This window comes from Zootoca vivipara, chromosome 5 (genome assembly GCF_963506605.1).
Source record: "Zootoca vivipara chromosome 5, rZooViv1.1, whole genome shotgun sequence".
NCBI lineage: Eukaryota > Metazoa > Chordata > Lepidosauria > Squamata > Lacertidae > Zootoca > Zootoca vivipara.
This window is the reverse complement of record NC_083280.1, coordinates 34,404,923-34,431,253: the sequence shown is the minus strand read 5'-3', so window position 1 is coordinate 34,431,253 and position 26,331 is coordinate 34,404,923. Positions and strand designations below refer to the sequence as shown.

The following is a 26,331-nucleotide window of genomic DNA, read 5'->3' as shown; positions in this document are numbered from 1 at the left end:
AGCTTCATGTCTTAACACTGCTTTCTTTTTCTTTTTTGTCCCGGAGCTGAAGTGCAACAAACAGCTATTCAGGTTTCCCACAGATTGCCATTTGCTCTGATTCAGCTTTTTATAGTGCAGGTTTTTGCAGGGAAGGATCCAGAGCAAAAGAAAAATGAAATAATTATTTTGGAACTTGGATATGGAGCTTTAAAATGCAGGCCGTGCCTGGGAAGCGTGGAGGAAAGGTTGAGTGTGGATAAACAAATAATCCCAATCTATCTCAGGTTTCCTTTCAGCAACCCTTTTTTTGAGGCGGGGGGAGTTACACAAGAGCTAAGGACAGGGAATCGTCACATTTAGTTTGGCCTTGAAACTCACTTCAGTGTCAAAAGCAGTTTGTGCCAGTTTCGTGAGGCACTGCTATTTAGAAAAAATAATAAACCAATGTACCATTAGGTCTACAGCACTGGATTAATGGTTGTTTGTTAACTAGCTTTGATATTTCATATTGGTTCCTAAATATGGGCTATTATTTCATTTATTTAGAGCATTTGTACCCCCAACCTTCAGCCACAAAGGCTCCCGGATTGGTTTACATAGGATTATAAATCAATATGATTCTAACTTTTATTTTAAAAGGTGAAGTTGCTGTTTGGGGGAGGGGGCATTCCAATTTTCTGTGGATTAACATCCTTTGAAAAATATCCCATGGATTCGAATAGACAGACTGTCTGCTTCTGCAGCAATTTGTTCCATGACTTTAGAGGCTTGTAGCCCATCTTTCTTTTCTACAGATTAATAACTGCTTCCCGTTTTAGAGCAAAAAAAGGAAGTATCCCACAGTGACTGAAATTGACAAACTTCTGCATATTTCCATTTAAAAGAATCAATGGTCACATTCTTTTTACCTATATGTTTTCGGGAATTTATCATCAGTCTCCGTTTGCGGCAACTAGCTGTGTGACACACACGTCCAACGAAAAGTCTCTTTTCATTGTAATTTGTTAAAACAAGGCTCCTGCTAAAAGACTTCAGACTTCTCCAGCTAAATAATCAGTCTGCTGTGTTCTGAATTCAATGAAGCCATAATAAGTTTAATATGAAAGGCACTCCTTGCATTAAAGTTCTTACTTTTTTGTGAAAAGAACCATGTACACAAAACGATGCCCATTATGCAGATGACTTCCTTTATTCTGGAATAAATCCACCACCAATGCCTGTATAATTATAAATTTGTGCAAGTGGCCAAGGAAGAGAAAAGCAATGAGACTGCAGAGTTAGCACAGGAATGAGCAGGGTCTGGTGGCAGTTTAATCAATGGGAATCAATTCCAAACTGACAAGTTCAAAGAGACTATAAATATGAGGTTGGATGTATTAAATGGAAAGGCATCTTCCTGGGAGACAGCTGTGGCATTTTATTGCTTCAACATACTTTAATAGTAAAGTATTGACCAAAAAGGAGGAGGTAAAGGCTGCAGAATAGCTAAGAGAGAACCATCAGAAAAAAGATTGTGAATGTCTGGGATAACTCAGGTGGTAGAGCATAAGATTCTTAATCTTAGGGTCATGGGTTTGAGCTCCAGATTGCGCAAAAGATTCCTGCATTGCAGAGGGTTGGACTCGATGATTCTTGTGGTTCCGTCCAACACTACAATTCTATGATTCTATTAATGCTGGCCAAGACATGCCAACTACATCCTTCACTGAAAAATTACTCAGACTCAGTTAGTGGTGGTTAGTGGTTTGTCCATGGGAGCTAATTTTTAGGAGATGTACCCAGATCAAAGAGAACGACAAGAAAAACTGGTGGACTACGTAGAAATGGTGAAATTAACAGGAAAAAATTAGAGACAAAGACGACAGAGACTTTTAAAAAAAGACTGGGAACCATTTATGTTGTACTTACAGAATATTCCAAAGAAGTGGAGTCACTAGCAGGGTTTGACTAAACACTTACAACTAATAAAACAAGGAACAATTACAATATAAAAATGACAAGATCAGAATAATATTCAAACTTAAGAAAGCTTTATTGAGAGATAATAAAACAGGCAGGATAAATTAATATGTAATGAACCAGAAGAGGGAGTTGAGGGAAGCTGTGGGGAGAGGGAGGGGGGACTTGGGAATTGCATTTTTCTTTTTTGTTGAGACAATGTTATTGTGATGAACAAAAAAATTGTAAAATTTAATTTACAAAAAAAATAAATAAATAAAAGAGATGTACCCAGAACATTCCTGAAGGGAAGAGGACATCCTCCAGTCCGTGCAAGAGTAAATCTTAAAGTTTTTATGTGAAAGAAACTGCAGTTTTTGTAAAGGGGGGGGGGGGAGAAAGAGAACTGAGAGCTAACAGTGATCTACTCTGAAAGCTCTTTCCCGTACATGCATTTCTCTCTCTGTAGACATGATGTGAGGGCTCATCCACCCTGGGTTCCCCCCTGCCCCCGATGCCACCACTTTCCCTTAAAAAGACCCTGCTTTTTAATTCTAAATCCAAACAAACAGCAATTGGGGTTTTCTGTGGATTGCGGGTTTTCATGGGGAAAGCCCTGGGACAAAAATTAAAGCGCTTGGAACCACAGCTTTAAAGAGTGCCTAGAAATGTGGCACAAAAGGAAGTCTGAGTATGCCCCGAAAAAAACAGGCCTGCGGCTTCCTAGGAGTATTTGTGCTACTTGCTTCCACCGGTGCTATGCTCTACTTGTGTGTTTTTTAATAAATCCAATATTGCAAAGACACCAAAAGTCTTCATTGTTCAGGAAGTCTGACCCAGATAGCTCTGCTTCTGAAACGTTGCCCTGCTCAGGGGACTGGGAACTGTAAATGAATGCAATATAGGCATACCCATATATGCAAATATTATCAAGCAATTTTGCAATTTCATCGACTGGTTTTGTTAAAAAGTCTCCAGCTATGGTGTGCTTTTCCCCGCGTGCAACGACAGCACTTGTGCAAAACACTGAAATGCAGCCAGGCCACCCCTGATTCACCTCCCCACACACTGGCATTTCCGAAAATGAAGCTTTACCAGAAAAATAAATTATTTGCTGGCTGGCTGGTTGCATTTCCCACACTGAGAAAGCAGTACTATTTTTAAAAGAGGAAGAAAGAATTGAAAGAAAAGATGTGACCAGTTCTTTCATGGGGGTGTGACATTTCAGACGGATTAGGCAGATTGAGGCAGACATCACATGCGACAATCGCTGCAGGGTGGATGGGAAAGATGTTGGAGGGCAGAACTACATGGAGTGGCATGCCCTACATCAGGTGCAGTGGAGGACAATGTCCCATCTCCACTGTTGAAGCCTTTGGAAAGGTTCCTCCATTCCGAAAAGCAGACAGCAATGGCAGGAAATTAAATACAGTATCTTCTTGGATCCCCAGTTACTTTGGCTGCTTTCTCAAATGTCACAGCTAGCGCAGGATCAGACTTTGCCTGGGCTAATTTTGCAATACATTAAAGCAGCCTTTCATGATGTAATATTTATTTATTTATACATACCCCGCCCATCTGGCTGAGTTTCCCCAGCCACTCTGGATGGCTTCCAACAAAAGATTAAAAATACATTAAAACATCAGTCATTTAAAAACTTCCCTAAATGGCTGCCTTCAGATGTCTTCTAAACATCAGATAGTTGTTTATTTCTTTGACATCTGATGGGAGGGCGTTCCACAGGGCGGGAAGGCCCTCTGCCTGGTTCCCTGGAACTTCGCTTCTCGCAATAAGGGAACTGCCAGAAGGCCCTCGGCACTATTCGGAGTCGTCCTACACACAAGTAGGACCTTGGCAGAGACTGGCATGTTCTCTCCCTCTTGGTCAATCGTTTGGGAGCTTCAAAATCTTTCTTCGGCCCGAACATCACAGCGACCAATGCCAACAGACATCAACACACTCAGGGATCCGCAGAGTGTTCGCAGTTTGCATAACAGACCTCAGCAACTCAGCATTTGGCTAATCTACTTTATTTACATATAAACACACACAGAGCACTGCAACATGGCTCTCTCTCTCTCAAGCATCAGACAGCAAAGACAGCAAAGGACAATAATCCCATTTCATGGAACACAGTAACACAAGCATCCTGTCCCTGTCATTTCCCACTCTGTGGAATGAAAACATACACCGTCATGTGATAGACAACAATCCCATGACTGCAGACACGAGGAATGAATCTCCAACAGGCGCTGGACCTCAGTTGAATGATGGGGGTGGAGACGCTCCTTCAGGTATACTGGGCCGAGGCCATTTAGGGCTTTAAAGGTCAGCACCAACACTTTGAACTGTGCTCAGAAATGTACTGGGAGCCAATGTAGGTCTTTCAAGACCGGTGTTATGTGGTCTCGGTGGCTGCTCCCAGTCACCAGTCTGGCTGCCGCATTCTGGATTAGTTGTAGTTTCCGGGTCATCTTCAAAGGTAGCCCCGCGTACAGCGCATTGCAGTAGTCCAAGCGGGAGATAACTAGAGCATGCACCACTCTGGCGAGACAGTCCACGGACAGGTAGGGTCTCAGCCTGCGTACCAGATGGGAGCTGGTAGACAGCTGCCCTGGACACAGAATTGACCTGCGCCTCCATGGACAGCTGTGAGTCCAAAATGACTCCCAGGCTGTGCACCTGGTCCTTTAGTGGTACAATTACCCCATTCAGAACCAGGGAGTCCCCCACCCCTGCCCACCCCGTCCCCAAAAAACAGTATTTCTGTTTGTCAGGGGTTGGACTGGATGGCCCTTGTGGTCTCTTCCAACTATATGATTCTATGATTCTAACCTCAATCCGTTAGCCGCCACCCATCCTCCAACCATCTCCAGCAAACAACAGCACCATGGAATTGAAGAAGAAGAAGCTGTTCAGTACAGCATAGCTGCCAAGTACCCCGTTTTACCCGGGAAACCCCCGTTTTTACTTACCTTTTCCCGGTGGCCCCCCGTATCACTTCGTCTCCCGTTTTCCCCCGTTATTTTCTCCTGCCGACGGCCATTTTTTCCCTGATTTGCCCTTCTATGGGCACAAAAAATGGCCGCCGGCGACTTCAAAAGTCGCATCTACGCATGACCGGAAGTGCGTAGACGCGACTTTCGGTGTCGGCCATTTTTGGTGCCCATAGATGGGCGGGGCGACACTGGAAGTTGCGTTGACGCACTTCCGGTCATGCGTAGAAGCTACTTTTGAAGCCGGCGGTGGCCATTTTTGGTGCCCATAGAAGGGCAAAGCGACACCGGAAGTTACGTTGACGCAACTTCCGGTGTCACACGGCTGCCGGTCCCGGATTCTGCAGTCCGGGACTTGGAAGGTAAGGTACAGTGGTACCTTGGGTTACAGACGCTTCAGGTTACAGACTCTGCTAACCCAGAAATAGTACCTCGGGTTAAGAACTTTGCTTCAGGATGAGAACAGAAATCGTGTGGCAGCGGTGCAGTGGCAGCAGGAGGCCCCATTAGCTAAAGTGGTGCTTCAGGTTAAGAACGGACCTCCGGTACGAATTAAGTTCTTAACCCACCATAAAGGCAAATCTTTACTGGTACCAGGTTGGGCACTGGCCAAGGACCACGGGGGCTCAGAAGGGCCCCTCATGGGCCGCATCCAGCTGTGCAGCCACTCTTTCCACCCCAGGCTCTCACATGGCCATTTTAGTGGAAGATGAGTAGCACTGCTGCTTAAAAATAATAATACCCATAATGCAAAGCTTCAGACTACACATCTTTCCTACTTCACAGTTCCATAGATGTAAAACATGCACCCAAAATGGCATTTTTAATAGCTGTGAGTCTCCCACCCACATCCTGAAACTTTCCAGAGATTGGCTTTTAAACTGGCTTGGAATATTTTGAAGCAATTAAATATCTAGTGAAACATGTTTTTTAAATGTATGTATATAATGGAATGTTAGACAAAAGCTGTTAACAGAACTGACATTCCCCGTGGAATTAAAATTAATATATGCTCATTCCAATAGACTCGAGTTTGCTGTCTGCAGATTAGGCTTTTCATGAGGATGTTTTAACAGGGAGGATAATTGCATCCTTTTATAACGGAGGTGTGGGATGAAAGAAAGAAAAAATGTTAGACAAAAGAAGGAGTGCAGATCATGCAGAGTGTCATAGAAAAATATAAGCCCACAATGTTATGACTTTCCAAAGCTGAAATTCATCAGCTATGCTGTAATATTAAACCGTTATAACACTTTTTTAGCGTGCGCAAAACACTTGGCCCGGGTTATACAGTAATTCCTTGCAAGGCCAGACATGGTTATTATAGCCCAGGGGTCAGCAAACTTTTTCAGCAGGGGGCCAGTCCACTGTCCCTCAGACCTTGTGGGGGGCCGGACGATATTTTGACAAAACAAAAATGAACTAATTCCTATGCCCCACAAATAACCCAGAGATGCATTGTAAATAAAAGGACACATTCTACTCATGTAAAAACACGCTGATTCCCAGACCGTCCGCGGGCCGGATTGAGAAGCCGATTGGGCCAGATCCGGCCCCCTGACCTTAGTTTGCCTACCCATGTTATAGCCTGTGTTACAGAAGGGGGGAAGGAAAAGGGCAGGGATGAGAAGGTTTCCAAGGACATGCCCAAAGTAGGGAGTTCATAGCAGAGATTCAAACAGAGAACTTTCAGATTCATGAGTCTTAGGGCCAAGCTACAGGTGAGTTAGGGAATCTGTGATCCCAGATGCATTTTTCTCTTCCTAAAAGCAACTGCAAGAAGGATACGTTTCAGGAGTCAGCAGTGAGGGTTAGACCTCCCCCCTCCCCTCCCCTCCCTGCCCAAGCATGGCGGCCGTATTCCAAATCATCCCAACCCCACACGTGACTGCTTTTAGGAAAAGAGGGCATCCAATCCCATTGTTTCCCCCATCACGTTTGGTTTGGTGCTTAGGCACACCGGCACACCCGCTTTAGAATAAAGAGCTTGAAGCCCTTGCAAGGTCAAAGTCGGTCCTTTCTGCTTCCCCATCTATCAAATGAAGACACATTTACCAGCAAGCAAAGGCCAGCCTACTGAAGGTGCATAAGTATATGTAGTGGTCCTCACTACATATAATAATGTAGTGAGATAATAATAATAATAATAATAATAATAATAATAATAATAATAATAATAATAATAATAATATATTTATGCCCCGCCCATCTGGCCGGGTTCCCCCAGCCACTCTGGGCGGCTTCCAACAAAATATTAAAATACAGAAATCCATCAAACATTAAAAGCTTCCCTAAACAGGGCTGCCTTGAGATGCCTTCTAAAGGTCTGGTAATTGTTGTTCTCTTTGACCTCTGGTGGGAGGGCATTCCACAGGGTGGGTGCCACTACCGAGAAGGCCCTCTGCCTGGTTCCCTGTAACTTGGCTTCTCGTAGCGAGGGAACCGCCAGAAGGCCCTCGGCGCTGGACCTCAGTGTCCGGGCAGAACGATGGGGGTGGACTGAGGCCGTTTAGGGCTTTAAATATTAGGGAGATATATTCTTCTCTAACACACATGAAGGTCACGATCTGATATATAGATAGCCAACATGGTGCCCTTGACTTCACCTTTCAGCAGCCCGGCTAGCATGCCCCGTGGTCAGCAATGATGGGAGTAGAAGTTCAACAGCTAGTGGACACTTGGCTCTGCTACCTCGGCTGAAGGGATACGAACTGGTCATACAACTCTGAAACTGCCTCTGCTCAGGAGTTCATGGAAGCCTTCCAGAACTATGGATATATGATCATTCTTATCTACATACAGAATTATAACAGATCTAGCCGGTGCTTTTTTTTCTTTTAAAAAAAATGTTTAGGGGTACTCTCATTTCCCTACTCATAGTGAAATACTGCCCCTCAATGAGGCCAAACTTGGATTTACAGAATGTTTAGGGGTATGCAGAAAAAAGCACTGCATCTAGCACAAACAGAACAAAACACTGATCTGTACAACTTTTTATTCTGATTTGACAGTTCTCATTTGCCCGGTTTAGTGTGCTCTCTAAGTGCATTTAGCCGTGTCCTCAAACAAATAACATCTAAGTGTGTGGCGTTACACATGTCAACTCAGCAGTAAATTTCATTACTTTTCAATGGGTCTTACTCTCCAGTAATGGGCAACAGGGATGCAGCAGAAAGTAAATGAGAGAAAGAATGTTTCATGCCTGACGCAAGAGTGAAATGAAAACCCATTTCCGTCATGACTTAGAGAAGAGAAACTCTACTAGTGTCATACCCTTTGCTTTTAAGAAAACCACAAACCAGCCCTTTAGCACGCAAGATTCTGTACGGTTTAATGCCAACCACTCGGAGACTTCAGGCGGGCAGAAAACTGTTTTATAGCATAGAGACGAAGAGGCAATGCAAATAAAAGACAGAACCTTCCTGCTAGTTTTTAAAGGGCACTGACAGTGGTGTTTGTCCTATCCTGATACAAGCTCTGCATTCAACCATCGAACAAGTTTTTTTCCCAGCTTGTATACAAGGTTAGTATATGTTATAATTAATTGAGTTCTATAGGACTATACAGAAACAGCAGGAACTCAATTAGTTTTATCCATATTTCTGCAGAAATATTTTCTGTGAAGTAGCTTCCCGGTCTAGTAACTTGCATAATTTCATGTATTTTGAGATTATGTTTCCAGTGCAGGCCTTGCATGTAAATAGTTCCAGGATGAAGCCATGGCATCTTCAATTCAGGTAGGAGGTGATGAGAACAAACTTTTTGTCTGAGTCCCTGGGAGCTGCTGCCAGTCAGAACATGCAATATTGGGATAGATGGACAAATAGTCTGACCTGGTTTAAGGCAGCTTCATAGGTAAATCCAACTTGTCATTTACACACTAAGATTAAAACAACAAGTAGTCTTGGGTCACCTGAAAGGCTAACACATTTATTATGACATAAACTTTCCTGGACTATAAACATCAGGTGCATTTAGTGTTTTCCTGATACATGAATATCTTCTTCACCCTGTGCCAGAGATAGGCAATGTGGTGCCCTCCTGATGTCGTTGGACTCCAGTGCCCATGGCCAATGGTCAGGGATGATGGGATTTGTAGTCAAACAGCATCAGGAGGGCATCTTCTTGGTGGCTGCTCCCAGACTTTCAATAGATTTTATAGTTTTATATATAGTATATAGTTTTAATTCTATCAATGCTTCATTGTTTTAATTATTGTTTTTTTCTGTGTTTTTAGCAGTTCTTTTTTTTATCTGTAAGCTGGCTTTAGTCCTATCAGGGAAAAAGGCGGGGTATAAATAAATATAATGTTGGCTACTCCTGCCCTACCTCTTGACATTTCTATGCTGAAAATCTTATATACTTTCCACTGAAAATTAGAGTGGGAAACTACCGGTAGTTAAATCTTTCACTGGAAGTACCAACCGATATGGGCTGTGACAGAATGAGTCTAGCCTTTTTCTATCTCTATGCTGTATAGTCAGGCTTTTTCATCCAGCCTAGTGCTATCTAGTTTAGTGGCAGTGGCTCTTTCGAATCTCGGACAGAGACTTTCCCCATTACCTGCCACCTGTTCAGAGACCCTGGTCTTTTGTGCATTTTCTTGGAATTTTTTTTTTAAAAAATCCTAAACCCTAGTCATCACAGCACTCGCTATTCAAAATGAGGCACTCACTGTAGTCCAACAGTCAATCCAGCCATTTGGATTAAGAACACTTAAATTGATTTTGAAACTTCCTATTGTTATTGATATGATGTGTCTGGTTGTTGTAAGCGAAGGCGAGAAAGCAGAATCATAGAATCGTAGAGCTGAAAAGGGACCCCAAGGGTCATCTAGCCCAACCCATTGCAATCAAAGCTAAATCATCCATGACAGATGGCCATCTAACATCTCCTTAAAAACCTCCAAGGAAGGAGAGACGTATCTGTGACACAAGTCAGCATTCTGACCAATGAGGACTGCATTCACCCAGAGGCAGATTTTGGGAACGGTGACCGGTTCAGTCACACTGGGTGCAGAGCCTTCGAGGTGCGACAATTATGATTTAGAATGGAGCATGAGAGGCAGAGGAGCACCAAATTTCGGTGTCGCAAAGAGTGCTGCTGAAATTTGAGACCCCAAGATCTGCCACTTCATTCACATTGCAATCTGGTTGAACTAGTGCATTTTAGCAAAGTCCAATAATAATAATAATAATAATAATAATAATAATAATAATAATAATAATAATAATAATTTATTTATTTATACCCCGCCCAACTGGCTGGGTTCCCCCAGCCACTCTGGGCGGCTTCCAACAAAACATTAAAATGCAGAAATCCATCAAACATTAAAAGCTTCCCTAAACAGGGCTGCCTTCTAAAGGTCTGGTAATTGTTGTTCTCTTTGACCTCTGGTGGGAGGGCATTCCACAGGGCGGGTGCCACTACCGAGAAGGCCCTCTTCCTGGTTCCCTGTAACTTGGCTTCTCATAGCGAGGGAACCGCCAGAAGGCCCTCCGCATTGGACCTCAGGTAGAACAATGGGGGTGGAGACGCTCCTTCAGGTATACTGGACCGAGGCCGTTTAGGGCTTTAAAGGTCAGCACCAACACTTTGAATTGTGCTCGGAAACGTACTGGGAGCCAATGTCGGTCTTTCAGGACCGGTGTTATGTGGTCTCGGCAGCCGCTCCCAGTCACCAGTCTAGCTGCCGCATTCTGGATTAGTTGTAGTTTCCAGGTCACCGTCAAAGGTAGCCCCACATACAGCGCATTGCAGTAATCCAAGCGGGAGATAACCAGAGCATGCACCACTCTGGCAAGGCAGTCCGTGGGCAGGTAGGGTCTCATCCTGTGTACCAGATGGAGCTGGTAGACAGCCGCCCTGGACACATGCTTCAGGCCAGAATGTTAGCACCCACAGAACCGTTTAGATTCTTCTTTCTGTGGAAAAATATGGCGAAAAATTATGTTGATCAGTGATGATTTAATGTAGATTAAATACTGAGGGAGGGAAATGGGGGTAGATACAACAACAAAACTATGACATGAAAAGGGCACAAGGAATCAGAGGAGAATCTGGCAAGGTATGTTTAAGTTTCTGAAGCTTATCGCTTTGTCATAAAGAGCTGGGTTTCTCCTCTCCAGGAACACTGCAAAATTTTACCTCAGATAGTCAAATCAAATCAATAACCTTTATTAGGCATGACAACCTCAGATAGTACTAATGCTATGGCCCTTGCTTGCAGAGCTCCTGCTGAACTAGCATTCTGAAAAGTTGGAAGCATCAGATAGAACAAGTGCTATTTCATCAGCTATCAGATGAAATGTTTCCTATGGCATCCAGATAAACAAGGTTATGTTAAACTGAACATTTCATTGTGGGCAACTGCAATCAGATAAGGTAGGTAATCATGCATTCTTCTTTTACATTTTGCTCCACTGAAGGCTGAGCAAAGATACAAACTTAATAATAATAATAATAATTTTATTAATTGCACCTGCCCATCTGACTAGGGGCTGAATCTACACACAGGAAAAACACTATAAATAAGTCATAAATTAAATCATAACGGGGGGGGGCCTCTATGTAAAATCACATAGACAATCACCATCTGGTGTCGCATGTTTATGATGCAGTTATAGCATTGTAACACAAGTAATGTAGCTGAGTCCTGGGTTGCCCCAGCCATTCATAACAGGATGATTGGGCGTAAGGTATTAGGGGTGCTGGAAAGATTCCCCTTCATAAGCAGTTTAATAACAGGCTTCTGAATCAGATCAGACCATATTTGCATAGTAGTGTATAAATCTATGTAGGCTACTGTGCAACTTTCATTAATACTAACAGGTCCTGTTTTAGGAACTTCCCATACTTGAGGGTCAAACTAGACAATACATAAGACATGCATAAGCTACAATCAAACTTCAGTTGTCGAACCTAGTCCATTCCGGAAGCCCGTCCGGCTTCCAAAATGTTTGAAAACTGAGGTGCGGCTTCCGACTGGTTGCAGGAGCTTCCTGCACTCAAACGGAAGCAGCGTCGGACATCCAGCTTCAGAAAAGAATTCGAAAAGTGGAGCGTTTACTTCTGGGTTTTCGACGTTTGGGAGCCGAAACATTCCAAAATGGGGGCGGTCGGGATCCGAGGTTTGATTGTATCTCTCTACTCTTATAAACACACAAATACACAAGCATATACCAGCACCCACAGCATATTTAAAGCACTATAATAACACTCTAGTTTGCTAAGGTTGTTGAGAGTTGTTAGGATATTGCTATTCCTCCTCACTTCCCTTGGAAAACTGATTGTGAAACCATCCAGGGAATTGTAGGTGTGTGAGGGGGAATAAGGGTCTCCTAACATAGTGTTTTTTCACTGTTGTTGGACTACAACTCCCATCATTCCTGACCACTGGTCCTGCTAGCTAGGGATGACAGCAGTTGTAGTCCAACAACAGCTGGAGAGCCGAGCTGAGCTGGAGAAACACTGTCCTAACGATTCTCAACACCTCTTACAAGCTACATCTCCCATTATCATTCAGGGGAAGCCATGCCTGTAAAAAGTGGTATAATATCACTTTAAATGTATGGTGCGGATGTGACAGAGACAAAGCCAGGCAAAAGCAGAGCAAGATTGGTGGAAACTGGAGGAAGGGACTGCCCAGAGGCTAAATGTCATTGTCACATTCAAAATCACTTTCAACAGCTGCTTTCTCACCCACGGGGGGGGGGGGTATATGCAAAATCACTGTATTTTTTCTCTGTGAGAATAAAATTTGCTTGGAAAGCAGAGAAATGATTTGAAGGGGGGATGAGTCAAGCAGCCGATCCTCTGCTAAAATGGGCAGCCCCTTTCAGTAAAAAGACAAATCAAAACACAAAACAGTTCACACATCTCACAAGTATTATTTAGTCAGCTACAGATGGATTTTTAGGACCATGGCACCTCACCCCAAAACTCCTTAGTTCAATTGACAGGCCCAGACACAGATTGTAAACCGCCCTGAGATCTACAGGTATACAGTGGTTTACAAATTTGACTAATAATAATAATAATAGGAATGGATCTCAATAATCCGGGTGCTGTTGTTAGAACAAATAATCAAGCTTTAATTACCTCTGCATTCCATTTTTGCTACTTATTTCAAAAATATCTCTTTACAGAAAACTGTCATAATGGCGAACTGCAATGTCACGATTGAGAAGGGCATAGTTACTTTTGAAATTATTCTTTACAGCCTAATCACCTTTTTCGGAGTCATATTTAATACAGTTGCCTTGTGGGTTTTCTGCTTCAAACTGGGCAAATGGACAGAGACCAGAGTTTACATGATCAATTTAGCCCTGGCAGACTACACGCTGGTCCTTATCTTACCATTCATAATCTACTTTCACTACAACGAGTGGCACATAGATGACTTTTGCTCTGTCATATTCGGAATCAGTAGCATGAACATGCCAATGAGCATGGGCATCATCATGCTAATAGCGCTTGATCGGTACATTGGAATCAAACATCCTCTGAAAGCCAAAGTAATCAGGTCTCCGCGGAAGGCAGCTCTTCTCTGCTTATTTGTTTGGCTCTGTTGCTTGCTTCATACAATCCTATTCATTCTCTCTTTGAGAGGAGGAAAATCGTTTTGTTTTCATAGACCTGCTAATGAGAACAAAGCTCTTGCCCTGGTCAGATTAATCGTTTTCTTTTTCATACCTCTGGTTATATTGTTGTTTTGTTCCATACAAGTCATCCGATGCCTCAGGAAGAAACATAATGCTAGTCCTCATGAAGAAAAGTTAACCCAGAAAGCCATCTGGGTGGTCTCAGTGAACTTGGTCACCTTCATTATATGCTTCCTGCCTTTCCACTTGAGTTTACTGTTTAGCTACGTAGCAAAAGCATTTGAAGGAGCTGACTGCAAGATGTGGCAAGCCATCGCCAATACCATACACGCAACTGCATTAATAACCAAGCTAAATTGCTGCTTCGATGCCATGTGCTATTACATGGTTGCTAAGGAATTCCAGGAAGCTGCAGCTCTCTTGCCTCCTTTTAATACGACGCGATCCAGGTCCAACTTAACTCAAGATTCACAGCTGCAAAGCAAAACACCCGAAAATTCACACCTGCAAAGTTTAAACAGCTGAAATCACCATGTCATTTTAAGATGCATCTAGTCTCACCTTTGGAGCACTATGTCCAGTCAATTGAAATGTCGCCTTTCGAGCGATACGTCAAACGAAGCCCCACAGACGCATCAAGACCAGTAAACAGATTGGATATCACGTTAATTTTAATTTATACATTTTAAACCGATGCTGCTCCCTTGAATTATCGCCGATGGAGATCAGTGCTCTGGTTTAACATCTCTTGCTGAAAGGGCAGCTTATGTTCTAGATCCATGCTTCTTGCGGAAAGATACATATCCCTATATCCAAGATAGTATTTTTCATGTTGAGATCCTGTCTTTATACTCAGGCCTTCCTCAGCTGAATTAGTGCTTTTAGTTTGCAGCTGATACAACTTATAATGATGGGTTTGTATTATGCTTTGTAAGTTTGTTTTATGATTGATATACAGTACATTTGGTTGCAGAGTGCATATACTATATTAAGAGCTTTACCTTAAAAAAAATGCTGGTTTTTGTATTATGCGCAATATAGTTTTTTGTACAGAAGCATTGTGCAGTGGTTATGAGTGTTGGACTAGAACTATGAGACCAGATTTCAAATCCCACTCTGTGAAGCTAACTTTCAGCCACTCACTGTCTCTCAGGCCCCAACCTGCTCTATACATTTAAAGCAGCATCATACCCCTTTAAATATATACAGTGGAACCTCGGTTTATGAACACCTCGGTTTATGAATTTTCGGTTTATGAACGCCGCGGACCCATCTGGAACGGATTAATTCATTTTCCATTACTTTCAATGGGAAAGTTCGCTTCAGTTTATGAACGCTTCAGTTTATGAACAGACTTCTGGAACCAATTACACCCATGCTTCAGTTTATGAACGCTTCAGTTTAAGTACTCTGCGGACCCATCTGGAACGGATTAATCCACTTTCCATTACTTTCAATGGGAAAGTTTGCTTCAGTTTATGAACACTTCAGTTTATGAACAGACTTCCGGAACCAATTGTGTTCATAAACCGAGGTACCACTGTATATGGCTTTGCCCAAAGAATCCTGGGAAGTGTAGTTTGTTAAGGGAGACCCCATTCCCCCCACAGAGCTACAATTCCCACAATTCCCCGGGAAGAGGTAATGTTAAACCACTCTGAGAATTGTGTGAGGGGAATAGCGGTCACCCAACAACTCTCAACACCCTTAACAAACTACACTTCCCAGTATACTTTGGGGGGGAAACCATGGTTGTTTAAACTGGCATGATACTGCTTCAAATTTATAGTGCAAATGAGGCCTCAGTCTAACCAACCTCACACAGATATTGTGCAGATAAAATTGGGAAAGGCAAAACTATGATTGCCAAATTGAGCTCCTTGGGGTCAAGGTGAGATATAAATGTAACACATAAATACATTTCTTTTTTTATACACAAAAAGGAATTGTCTCTAAGAAAGAAATGCACTTCCTTCTGTCAATTAAAGCATCAATTCATTACACACACACAGTGCTTTTTTCTTTAAAAATGTTTAGGGGTACTCTCATTTTGACTCAAGAAAATCACCATTTTATAGTTCAAATCGGGGGAAATAAACACAAACACAGTAAATGGACAAAAGTACAAAGATTCACAAAATGTTTAGGGGTATGCAGACCCCTGCAGACCCCCAGAAAAAAGCTCTGTGTGTGTGTGTGTGTGTGTGTGTGTGTGTGTGTGTGTGTGTGTTTTAACATATGAATAGTGTTGTGCTTATCCTAGAAGGTTATTCAGAAATGCACATATTATTTGCATAACATGGTTATTTTACTGCTAATGTTAAGTCGTGAAGCACAGTTCCTGGCAGCCAGGCTCCAGCATAACCACAAGCCTGACAGACTGAGCTATGTGGTTTAAGGATGCTATCATGGTGCCAAGCTTGGGCTGCACCTTGATAGCTATTCTCAGAAACAGAAGTAGGACCTTCCGTATGCAGTGAACACAGGAAGCTGCCCTGCACCAAGTCGGACCATTGCTCCACCCAGCTCCATATTGTCTGCACTGACTAGCAGTGACTCTCTCAGGGTTCAGACCAGTGGCGTAGCAAGGGGGCGTAGGGGGCGGTCCGTCCCGGGTGCCACCCTGGAGGGGGGTGACACTCAGCGTCCGTCCCCCCCGCATGTGAGCAGCCAGCCACCGCCCGGTAAAAAGCCTCGCTCGGCGGCTGGCTGCTCACTCACTTGCTTGGCCGGCGCGCTTTGTTTCTTCCTGCTAGGGTGGAGGCGAGGGGTGGGCCAGGGAGGGCCGTCAGCTGTACTGCATCTAGTTTCTTCCCTCTCCCCTGGTTTCCATCTCCCTTCCCACCTTCCAGCAGTCAGGCTGCATTCTGTGGCCAAGAAGCATGGACACGGGCCTGATTGGGCTGTTTAAGGGGTTTCTTCCACCTGAGGATTTTTTTCTAAAGTAGGTGTTTTTTTAGTGGGTGTACTTCTATAACCCTTAGGGTCGCCCCAAGCCTCCTGATAGCAACACCACCCTCTTGTGTGTGGACGATGCCATTCTGGCTGCATAACTTAGAAAATGATTTCATTAGTAATATGTAGGACAACTGGTACCTGCTGCAACAAAATGTTGCAGTTGGCAGTGCTCCTGTTCAGGTTTTCAGCCACTCCCCATCATTCCATTCCTCCTCCTTCTTGTCCCCCCCAGCAGAGGCACCAGCTTGCAAGGAGGACTTCAATGGCTGGTGACTTCACTAGCTCCTCTTGGCACCACCACCAACAGAAGGCTACTTTGACTCGCTTTCCCCTACCGCGGCAGGAATAGGAGGGGAAGAAGCCAGTCACTGGAACTGTCCATTAATCGGCTCCATGCTTTTTGAACATTGGGGGCCCCAGCCCCTACTCCAAAAATATATAGGGGGGGCAAAAGGGCTCAACCCCCAGGAGCTGGTCTCCTGCCCCCCAGGCGTTTCATTTTCCCCTTCAGCAGTCAATTTTGTAGTCTACCCACTGAACATACTCAGTCCTTACTGAGTTGCTTGTTTTTGTTTTTAAAAGCACCCTTTGGGGGTTCCACCCCCCCAAAAAAATTTGCTTCTGCAGAGGCAACAGGAGGAACCCATATCCAAAAAAGATGAGCACCTTATTGTGAATGGAAACAGATCACTCTGTTCCTATCTGTATTCCCCATTCTACGCCCCTTCTCTTACAGATGTTTACTTTTCCTTGAACTATATTTTAATACTTAATCGGGGTAATGTGAACAATTAAGTATTTGCTGTGATGGATTTTTTTATTGGATTCAGCTGAGTCATAGTAATCAATTGGGGGGGGGGGCCTCTGAGAAATGTGCCGTCGGAAACAAAGCCTTGGTTTAAAAGATGGGAGATCTCCGACATGTCTTGCCAGCATAGCAGAGTTTCATTTCATGCACACTGCTTTAGCCACAGATTGCCTTGGGGAAAAGTGGAGGGCACCAAGTGAAACCACGTTTCCAATTGCATCCAGCTAATGAGGCCTCCTGCTGTGCTGAATAGCAGCTCCTAGTTCAATTTACTAGACTATATTAAGGACAACAAGCAAATAACAAAGTGATGTGTCTCCATAAATAGTTCATTAAGAGAAGGGGTGGTTCTGGTCCCATTGAAAGAGGTTATTAGATCCCCTGCCTAGACCCAGGTAGTTGTAGAAACTGTCAGCCATTTGCCACCGTCTTTCTCTCTTTTTCTTTTTCTTTTTCTTTTGTTTCAAAGGATGACAAGGGGATGCATTTTCCTTCGAGAAGCAGGCATTTCATCCTCCAGAACTTTCCCTGACTGAGTTTACTGTTGGTTTTTGACCTTCAATTGTTTGTTATTTTACTGCGGCTGGTTTTATTTCTGTTTTGTAAGACTGTGTTTTCGAAAGCTGTATTACATTTAAAACAAAAACCACTTTTGTGCCTTGAAACAACTGATCACGGGCATGTGTTAAAACATATTAAATAAACAATTTAATATACACTTTGACTCTCTTCTATCCTGTTCACCGCCTCTGAAGACAGAAAAGAATGATAAATGGGATGTGTATATTCAACTGCTTGCCAGTCACTTTTGCCCGCTGGTGTGACCTACCTCACAAAGCCTGCAGCTTGCTAACTTCCCATTTGGGTTCCTGATCCTGGCCAGCATTAAATTGAAGATGCCTTTTGAATGTTGGAATATTTTCTTTCAAGATTTGTTTTCCTCTCTTCCCCCAGCTTCCTTATTACTAGTTCACCACAAAGAATAATAGAATTGTAGAGTTAGAAGGGATCACGAGGGTCATTTAGCCCAGTCCCCTGCAATGCAGGAATCTTTTGGCCAACATGGGGCTCGAACCCACAACCCTCAGATTAAGAGTCTCATGCTCTTCCGACTGAGCTATCCATGAGCCTGTTGCTGTTAGCTACTACAGAAAAAGAGTTAATCACACAGGTGACTGACCTTGCACCACTAGCAGCCAACCCTTATTTCAAGATTGGGTAAGGGCAAAAGAGTATCTGGAAGAACTTTTCTATTTATTTATTTTTAAAGGCCTTGAACAGAGATGTTTGGAAAAGGAAGTACCCCTTACAGTTATTCATTGCTTTTGTGTGGTTGAGACATCATAGGCTGTTGTCATCCACACAAAAATGTGTGAACAAGTTCTTTTTAAAATACATGGATCTGGATTCAACTAGCAGGTCCCACTAGCCACATAAGGCCTTCTGCTAGCACAATAGGGCTTTCTACTCTGTCCTCCCCGTGCGTACACACACACACACACACACACACACACACACCATTGCCTCTGGGAGGATTGTTCCACCATGTATGCAATCTCAAAGCTACATTGAATGCCTCCCATGACTAGCTAGTTCATAGCATCATAGAATTATAGAGCTGAACGGGACCACGAGAATCATTAGTCTAACACCTCATGCAATGTGGAAATCTTTTGCCCAATATGGGGCTCAAACCCACAACCCTGGGATTAATGGACATAAATCTGACATCAGGAATCACAAAACAGAGAAACCAGAAGGAGAACACTTCAGTCTCCCAGGACATTCTATACAAGATCTCAAAGTAGCTGTCTTATTACAAAAGAATTTCAGAAATAGACTGGAAAGAGAAGTTGCTGAACTGCAACTCATTACCAAACTTGGAACCATGCGTGAGACCTGGCCTGAACAAAGACATTGGATTATTATCTCATTATACATGATAAAGCTATCTTTAGCCATCTCGCCCCTTGCTTTTTCCTGTAAGACAAATTGCAGTCGTTAACAGTCATCAACGAGTTTCCACACCTATCAGTCAAACACCCATTCCTACCACCCTCCTGAGAATACCCCTCCCCACCCTCACACTATTTATAAGGGTCTGGAGACTTCTGTTTCAGTGTATCTGAAGAGGTGTGCATGCACACAAAAGCTCATACCAATGACAAACTTAGCTGGTCTCTAAGGTACTACTGGAAGAATTTTTGTTTGTTTGTTTCGACTACGCCAGACCAACCTACCTGTAACTAGAGCCATTTAATCTAGTTAATAATGAATCAACTACCATTTAATCTAGTTAATAATGAATCAACTACCTGCTCACCTGCCAATCCCATCCAAAACTGTCGGATTACTTGTGCTGGTGCTACATCAAGACTAATATGGCCACTCAGGTGAAATTGTGCTCCTCCCTCCCATCCCTCCCATCTATTATTATTATTATTATTATTATTAATACCCCGCCCATCTGGCTAGGTTTCCCCCGCCACTCTGGGTGGCTTCCAACAAGTACCAAAATACATTAAAATATCACAGATTAAAAACTTCCCTAAACAGGGCTGCCCATCCATCCACCAGCTCTGCTACCTGAGGCGAATCAGTTTGCTAAGGAAACTGTAGTTTGTTAAGGGTGCTGGGTCAGAGCATGGATAAGGAATATCAAGCCTCTCTGTCGGGGCTCAGACCTGCTTTGCACCCTTCTTACGTTTTTTTACTGACTGAAATTTGTCGTTGGATGGAGAGAAGTTATGGTGGTGGTGGAAGAGCATTCCTCTTTCTTTCTCCCTCCCCCCCCCAAAAAAAAGGATGCCTCCTCTTTCCATTCTGCAGACTGACCTCTCTCTTGCATTTGCACCATGGCATACTGGCTGCAGACTGCAGCTGTTCTCTTGCAAAGCGGGGAGCCTGCCCGTCAGGAGAAAGCTGCACACATAGGTAGAATGGAACTTGCTCAGAGCCAGGGGTGCCAACTTCAATAAAATATTGGGGTGGGGCCAGGTAAGCCCCTCTCCCGCATAATCAGTCACATGACATGGTGCACACACACCATTTGAATGGCAGTGCCCATCCACTTTTAGGGAAGCCCCCCAAAAAATATTTTATTGGGGGTGGGACTGAAGCCCCCTTGGCCCCTCGGAGTTGGGTCCTATGTCCAAGAAAGACTCTGTGGGTTAGTGGAAGGGAAAGGAAGGGAAATGAATATGGCATGAAATGGGAAGGAGAAATGCAATGGTGAAGCAAGGGCCACTAAATAGAGAAGGAAAATTGGGTCGGGCAGGAGGAGAAGAGGGAAAGCAGGGAAGTCAAAAATCAAGGAGGAGGAACTAGAGGGAATGCAGGGAAGTCAGAAAGCATGGAGAATATTATTTATTTATTCCCTTACTTCTTATCTGCCCGTCATCCTAAGGTCCTAGTGCAGCTTTGCAGCATTAAAAACAATATTAAAGCAGTTTGGACTAGATGAGCTATTGGCTTGATCCAGCAGGCTGTTCTTATGTTCTTAGTGAGATACTGTGCTGTATTTTGAAACAGACCACGAGCCTTCGAATGCATTTCCTCGACTAAGCATTATTTAGCAGCAGAAAAACAACAAATGACTTATTAGTCATGGAAAAAAATGTGTTTTCAGGAAAGCCTATATACACGTAAGTAGATAAAGATCTAACTGACAAAGATAGAGTCTTAAAAATTTGCCACTGTGCCTACGAATTCTGAGAAAACTAACTTCAAAATTAAAATACTAAACTTTTCAAGACAGGATTTCAAGACAACTTTTCAAGAGCGGGACAACTGGTTCACTGGAAAAACAGGCTGTGAGAAACAAGATTTTCAAAAGAGGAAGCTGAGTAACCAGACTTCTTGAAAAGAAAACAAACCTGCGGCAAGGATACTCCAAGCTCAACCGAAAGATCTCGGCCAGACCTGTTCAAGTGGACTACTTGGAACTCTTGAGTGGTGAGTTCTGCTGTGTGGAAACATTGTCTTTGTGCATTTAGTCTGAAAGCTTCTCTCTGCTGCAGCTGATCACCACTCAGATTTGCAAAATCTTTGCTTCCAGGGTTCACATCTGCCTATTTCTTTAACAGCCGCCAGATTAGAAGCAAAGACTGAGTTTACACAGCAGTTGATTGCAGCCTGCCAAAAAGGTTGTCCCCAGGCTTTTCTGCATGCTAGAATCTACTGCTGTGTGTAAACTCAGGCTTTTTTTTCTAATCTAGCAGCTGTTAAAAATATGCAGCGAGTTGGGAAGCAAATAGTGTGAAAATAAAAATACTGGTATGGGTGGCTTGTTTATCTTTTTCTTTTTAATCTCACGATGGGACGATTTTCTCCATTTGTGAGATGGTGAAGTCCTTAAACGAGACTCTGCAAGGTCAACGTTACACATTATTTGTAATGTACATAATTTATATGCTATCTTGTTATTCTGATTTAGCCACTAGATAAGGACAATCACTTTGAGTAGTGGGAATAGAACAGAATGTTCTAATAGATGCTCATTCATTGGTTTCAAAACTGGCAATTTTGAAGTTTGAAGTTACCAGGGTATGGATCATTGTGACTAGTCAGCACATCAGCCTCAGCAGATAGAAAGTCCTTTGTGACACCAAATCTAGTTGAGCTTCAAGAGATTGTCATATAGAACTCCCCGACTACATTATAATGGCAACATGACTATAACGGTAAACAGTGTTGGCACTAACTCCATTCAGTTAGCTCCAAGTATGACTGCAGACCCCTCTGGTTCAGGCGGGTTATCATAGGTGCCAACTCCCTGGGGCCCTAGGTGCCAGAGCACCCACAAAATTCCCTATGAAGGGGCCGGGCACTCACAAATTTCAGTGCCAGGGCCATGCACGCTGTATGGCACCCACAGCTCCGGGCACCTATGGTTGCGGGGCCAAGCTGACACTCCAGCTGGTTATAACCATGCCAGGAAAAAACAGAGTTCTCCAGTTATATTTATAATTGATCAGGACTATCTACTGCTATATGAGGATAAATAATACTGATATACTTTTATGGGGCTGCTGTCATAATTTATATGACAGTGCTGCTTACATATTTAAATAAGTGTGCATATTTAAATAAGCAAAATATTTGGAATGCAAAACTCTGTAGAAGTAGGAAATATTATTATTAACAGCTTGAATGCTGGCATTACAGAAATATTATTGTTAATGTTATTTATAAAAATTTGTACACTTCCTTTCATCTGTAGATCCCAGGGTGGTTCACAGCATTAAAATATAAGATAAAAACACAAAACACACAATAAAAACAAAAACAAACCAATAACACCGCTCCCCACACCCGCTCCCACTAACACATCCCAAAGTGCACAGGATGTTAAACAGCCAAAGGCCCTGTTGAAGAGGAACGTTTTTACCTGGCCAGTAAAGGTATATAATAACTATAGCATGCTTCTTTTACAGCACCGGTGTGGAAATGACCCAAGAAGTGCTTCTAGAATTGATCTGCAACAACACTAGAAGTCAACCGATATTTCTCACTCAAGCACTTATTTATTTCCCCATTTTCTGCATTGGAGTCATCCTAAATGCCTTGGCCTTGAAGATATTCTGTTGCACTCTGAGCAAGTGGACTGAAACAAGGGTATACATGACCAATTTAGCCATTGCAGATTTCTTGTTGCTTTTTACTTTGCCTTTCAAGATGGCTTATAAGACAAACTATGTGTCTACAGAGTGTTTGGTCTTTGAGTCTGCATACTTCATTAACAGGTATATGAGCATCTTCCTTATCACCAGCACAGCAGTTGATCGATACATTGCCATAAAATATCCCCTCAAAGCAAGACATATACGGTCTCCTCTGAAGTCAGCAGTTATCTCTGGGTTTCTCTGGGCATTGATGTTCAGCATTGTATATGTAACTAAAAAATTTGAGAAACGAGCTTCATCAGGCACTTGCTTTAGAAGGATATCCAGAGAACCATCAATGTATGTATTTGCATCTGTCATTTGGGGATTTTTTATACCATTAACAATTTTTAGTTTCTGTTCCATTAAAATCACAAAGAAACTCGTGAAGAAGAAGAAAACAAACCCCTACGAAGAAAAGCGCATCCAGAAAGCAATCAATATCATTTTTGCAAATATGAGCGTATTTGTCATATGCTTCTTACCTATTCATCTTGCATACTTAATTCGGTTCATAGCTGACTACACTGAGGCCAGCTGCACTCAGATAGAAAAAATTGACAACTTTACAAACCTTGCAGGAATTATTGCCAACACCAACTGCTGTTTGGATGCCATTTGCTATTACTTTGTGAACAAGGAATTCCAGGAAGCTTCCATGATGCTAACAACCAAATATCTAGCACAACAGAAGCAAGGCTCTGAAGATCAAGATTTTGAAATTATTTAGGAAAGCATGGACCTAAGGACTGCATGCCCAAATATATGTAATGGTCACAAGTGCACTACCACTCAAAATGCTGTTTTTTCTGTCGGAACACAGAGCAGTGCATGGAAATGCACTATTTGCACTTTGACATGCTTTCGAACTGCTAGGTTGGCAGGAGCTGGGACCGAGCAACAGGAGCTCACCCCATTGCGGGGATTTGAACCCCCAACCTTACAATCGGTAAACCCTAGGCTCTGTGCTTTAGACCACAGCGCCACCCGCGTCCCTAAGTGAAGGATAGCAGATGTTTATTATAACTTGATTACGGACTCAATAAGCAATGATTTCGTCCCTCAGAACAACAATTGACAGGCTTCTATAGCAGCCTGTACGCAGAGCTTTCTCCTGTCTCAGTTGATGCGTTTCCAAGCCCCTTTTATGTGTTGCAAAAATTAACATTCTCAGAGCCTAGACTGCAGTGCTGCTTTAAGAAATGGCCGCCCAAAGCCGCCCCTGTCTAAAAAAATGAGCCACCTTTGTCCAAAGACTAGCTAAGGATTTTTTTCTTATTCGTTGCATTTGTATACTGTCGTTTTGCCAAGCCACCCAAGGTGGTTTACAGTTTAAAAGGACTGAAAAAAAACGATAGAACAGGCGAGGGAGGGAGAAGTCCACATGGAGAATGCTGTGTTTGCCTGGTCTCCACTTCCTCCCGCAGGGCAGAGGTTGTCCATCTAACTATGTAGAGGCAGTCCTGAATGGGGAACTTCTTTAATGTTTATATATACTGTATGTTGGAAGCCGTCCAGAGTGGCTGAGGCAACCCAGCCAGATGGGTGGGGTATAAATAATAAATTGTTGTTGTTGTTATTGTTGTTGTGGACTAGGTAAAGGAACCCCTGACCATTAGGTCCAGTCATGACCAACTCTGGGGTTGAGGCGCTCATCTCGCGTTATTGGCCAAGCGAGCCAGCGTACAGCTTTCAGGTCATGTGGCCAGCATGACAAAGCCGCTTCTGGCGAACCAGAGCAGCACATGGAAATGCCGTTTACCTTCCCGCTGTAGCGGTTCCTATTTATCTACTAGCACTTTGACGCAGCTTTCGAACTGCTAGGTTGGCAGGAGCTGGAACCGAGCAATGGGAACTCACCCCGTCACGGGGATTCGAACCACCGACCTTCTGATCAGCAAGCCCTAGGCTCTGTGGTTAAACCCACAGCGCCACCCGCATCCCTTTATTATGGACTAGGATGTCCCTATTTTCACTGGAAAAATGCTGGAGGGTTTGAAATAGTCTCTCTCTCTCTCTCTCTCTCTCTCTCTCTCTCTCTCTCTCTCTCTCTCTCTCTCGTGTGTGTGTGTGTGTGTGTGTGTGTGTAGTGCACTTCAGTTCATAAATGTCTGTGCCATAGTACATTTGTCATTTTTAAGTTGCCACATACCTCCTCGTTGAGTTGTCATTCAGTGTTTGGGGGAAATTCCACTTTTATTTTTAGCATCACTTGGTTTCAGTTGTACCCACACATTTAACTCTTTGTTCTCTTCAACGCTTTGCTTTTAAGAGAAAAAATATCGCGTTAATAAGGGGATGGAAAACTGATGGCTCACAGAATGTTGTTGGAATACAACTAGCTGGGGATGATGGAAGTTGGAGTCCAATAGCATCCAAAGGACTATGGGTCCCACAACCCATTTTCATGTTTATTTGTTAGTTACCTGTCTATCTCCCATATTGCTATTTGCTTGCAACCAAAAAGGGCAAGTTATCAATGCATTACTACAGCTAGGGATTTCTTGGGTACTGTAGCCCTTCTCTTTCATGTTTTGGTTTAAAAGTTATTACAAACAATAAACATAAACCTAGCAATAAATATATTTGCTTCTGCTGTTGTAAATCACTTGTTAATTTAAAAACAAACAAACAAACAAACAAGTTTTTCTGAGAAGCAGAGCATCACTGTCAGCAGCTAACTGCTTGGTGTAAAGTTTTTTGTTTTGTTTTGCACTGGTTTTCAGGACCAGTGGTCAGGGATGATGGGAACTGTAGTCTAAAACAGGCATCCCTAAACTTCGGCCCTCCAGATGTTTTGGAGTACAATTCCCATCTTCCCCGACCACTGGTCCTGTTAGCTAGGGATCATGGGAGTTGTAGGCCAAAACATCTGGAGGGCCGCAGTTTGGGGATGCCTGGTGTTATGTACTGAGCTGAATCCTAGAACAATAGGATTCAGAATCAGCGGGAGCTACCCAATCCAACTCCAGGTGGAAGTGAATCCTCAACCTGATTGGCCTGCTGGAGCAGCCAATCAGGCGGCTGGCAGAAGTGAATCTGCTACCTGATTGGCCTGTAGGAGCAGCCAATCAGGCTGCAGGCAGAAGTCAATCCACAATATAATTGGCCCACAGGTGTAGCCCTGAAGTAGCCAATCACGCAAGGCCCATTGTGTAAATAATGTATATAAGCAGACGGTTTGGGGAAATTCCATTCGTCTTCTCTTCTCCTCCTTGATGACTATGAGCTGAATAAAGAGCATGAAATTCACTCTTGACTCCGAGTATATTTCACTGGCGACGAAGGTGGGATCCTGCTGAGCTGACCGCCACCACGCACTGCACCGCAGCACCGCCACCTGCTGCACCGCTGCATCGCACCGTGCATCCTGGCTTCAGCTC

At 43.3% G+C, this 26,331-nt stretch overlaps 2 protein-coding genes and 1 long non-coding RNA gene across 3 annotated transcripts; 2 read left to right on the top strand and 1 right to left on the bottom strand.

Annotated features, from left to right (window-relative positions):
• Window positions 1-8,292: 8,292 nt before the first annotated feature.
• LOC118093781 (G-protein coupled receptor 35-like) lies at window positions 8,293-14,899 on the top strand. The gene is made up of 3 exons (XM_035133492.2): window positions 8,293-8,439; window positions 11,146-11,300; window positions 13,064-14,899. Exon 3 carries the CDS (start codon window positions 13,076-13,078, stop codon window positions 14,042-14,044), a length of 969 nt encoding a protein of 322 aa, XP_034989383.1. The 5' UTR covers window positions 8,293-8,439; window positions 11,146-11,300; window positions 13,064-13,075; the 3' UTR covers window positions 14,045-14,899.
• Window positions 10,693-25,197, bottom strand: LOC132592152 (uncharacterized). The gene is made up of 3 exons (XR_009557590.1): window positions 25,101-25,197; window positions 21,161-21,249; window positions 10,693-10,840 (listed from the first exon to the last, which is right to left on the bottom strand). It is a non-coding gene; the product is annotated as an uncharacterized LOC132592152 (long non-coding RNA).
• On the top strand, window positions 20,958-25,101 carry LOC118093895 (G-protein coupled receptor 35-like). Its single transcript, XM_035133726.2, has 2 exons — window positions 20,958-21,239; window positions 22,721-25,101. Exon 2 carries the CDS (start codon window positions 22,734-22,736, stop codon window positions 23,676-23,678), a length of 945 nt encoding a protein of 314 aa, XP_034989617.2. The 5' UTR covers window positions 20,958-21,239; window positions 22,721-22,733; the 3' UTR covers window positions 23,679-25,101.
• Window positions 25,198-26,331: the final 1,134 nt, after the last annotated feature.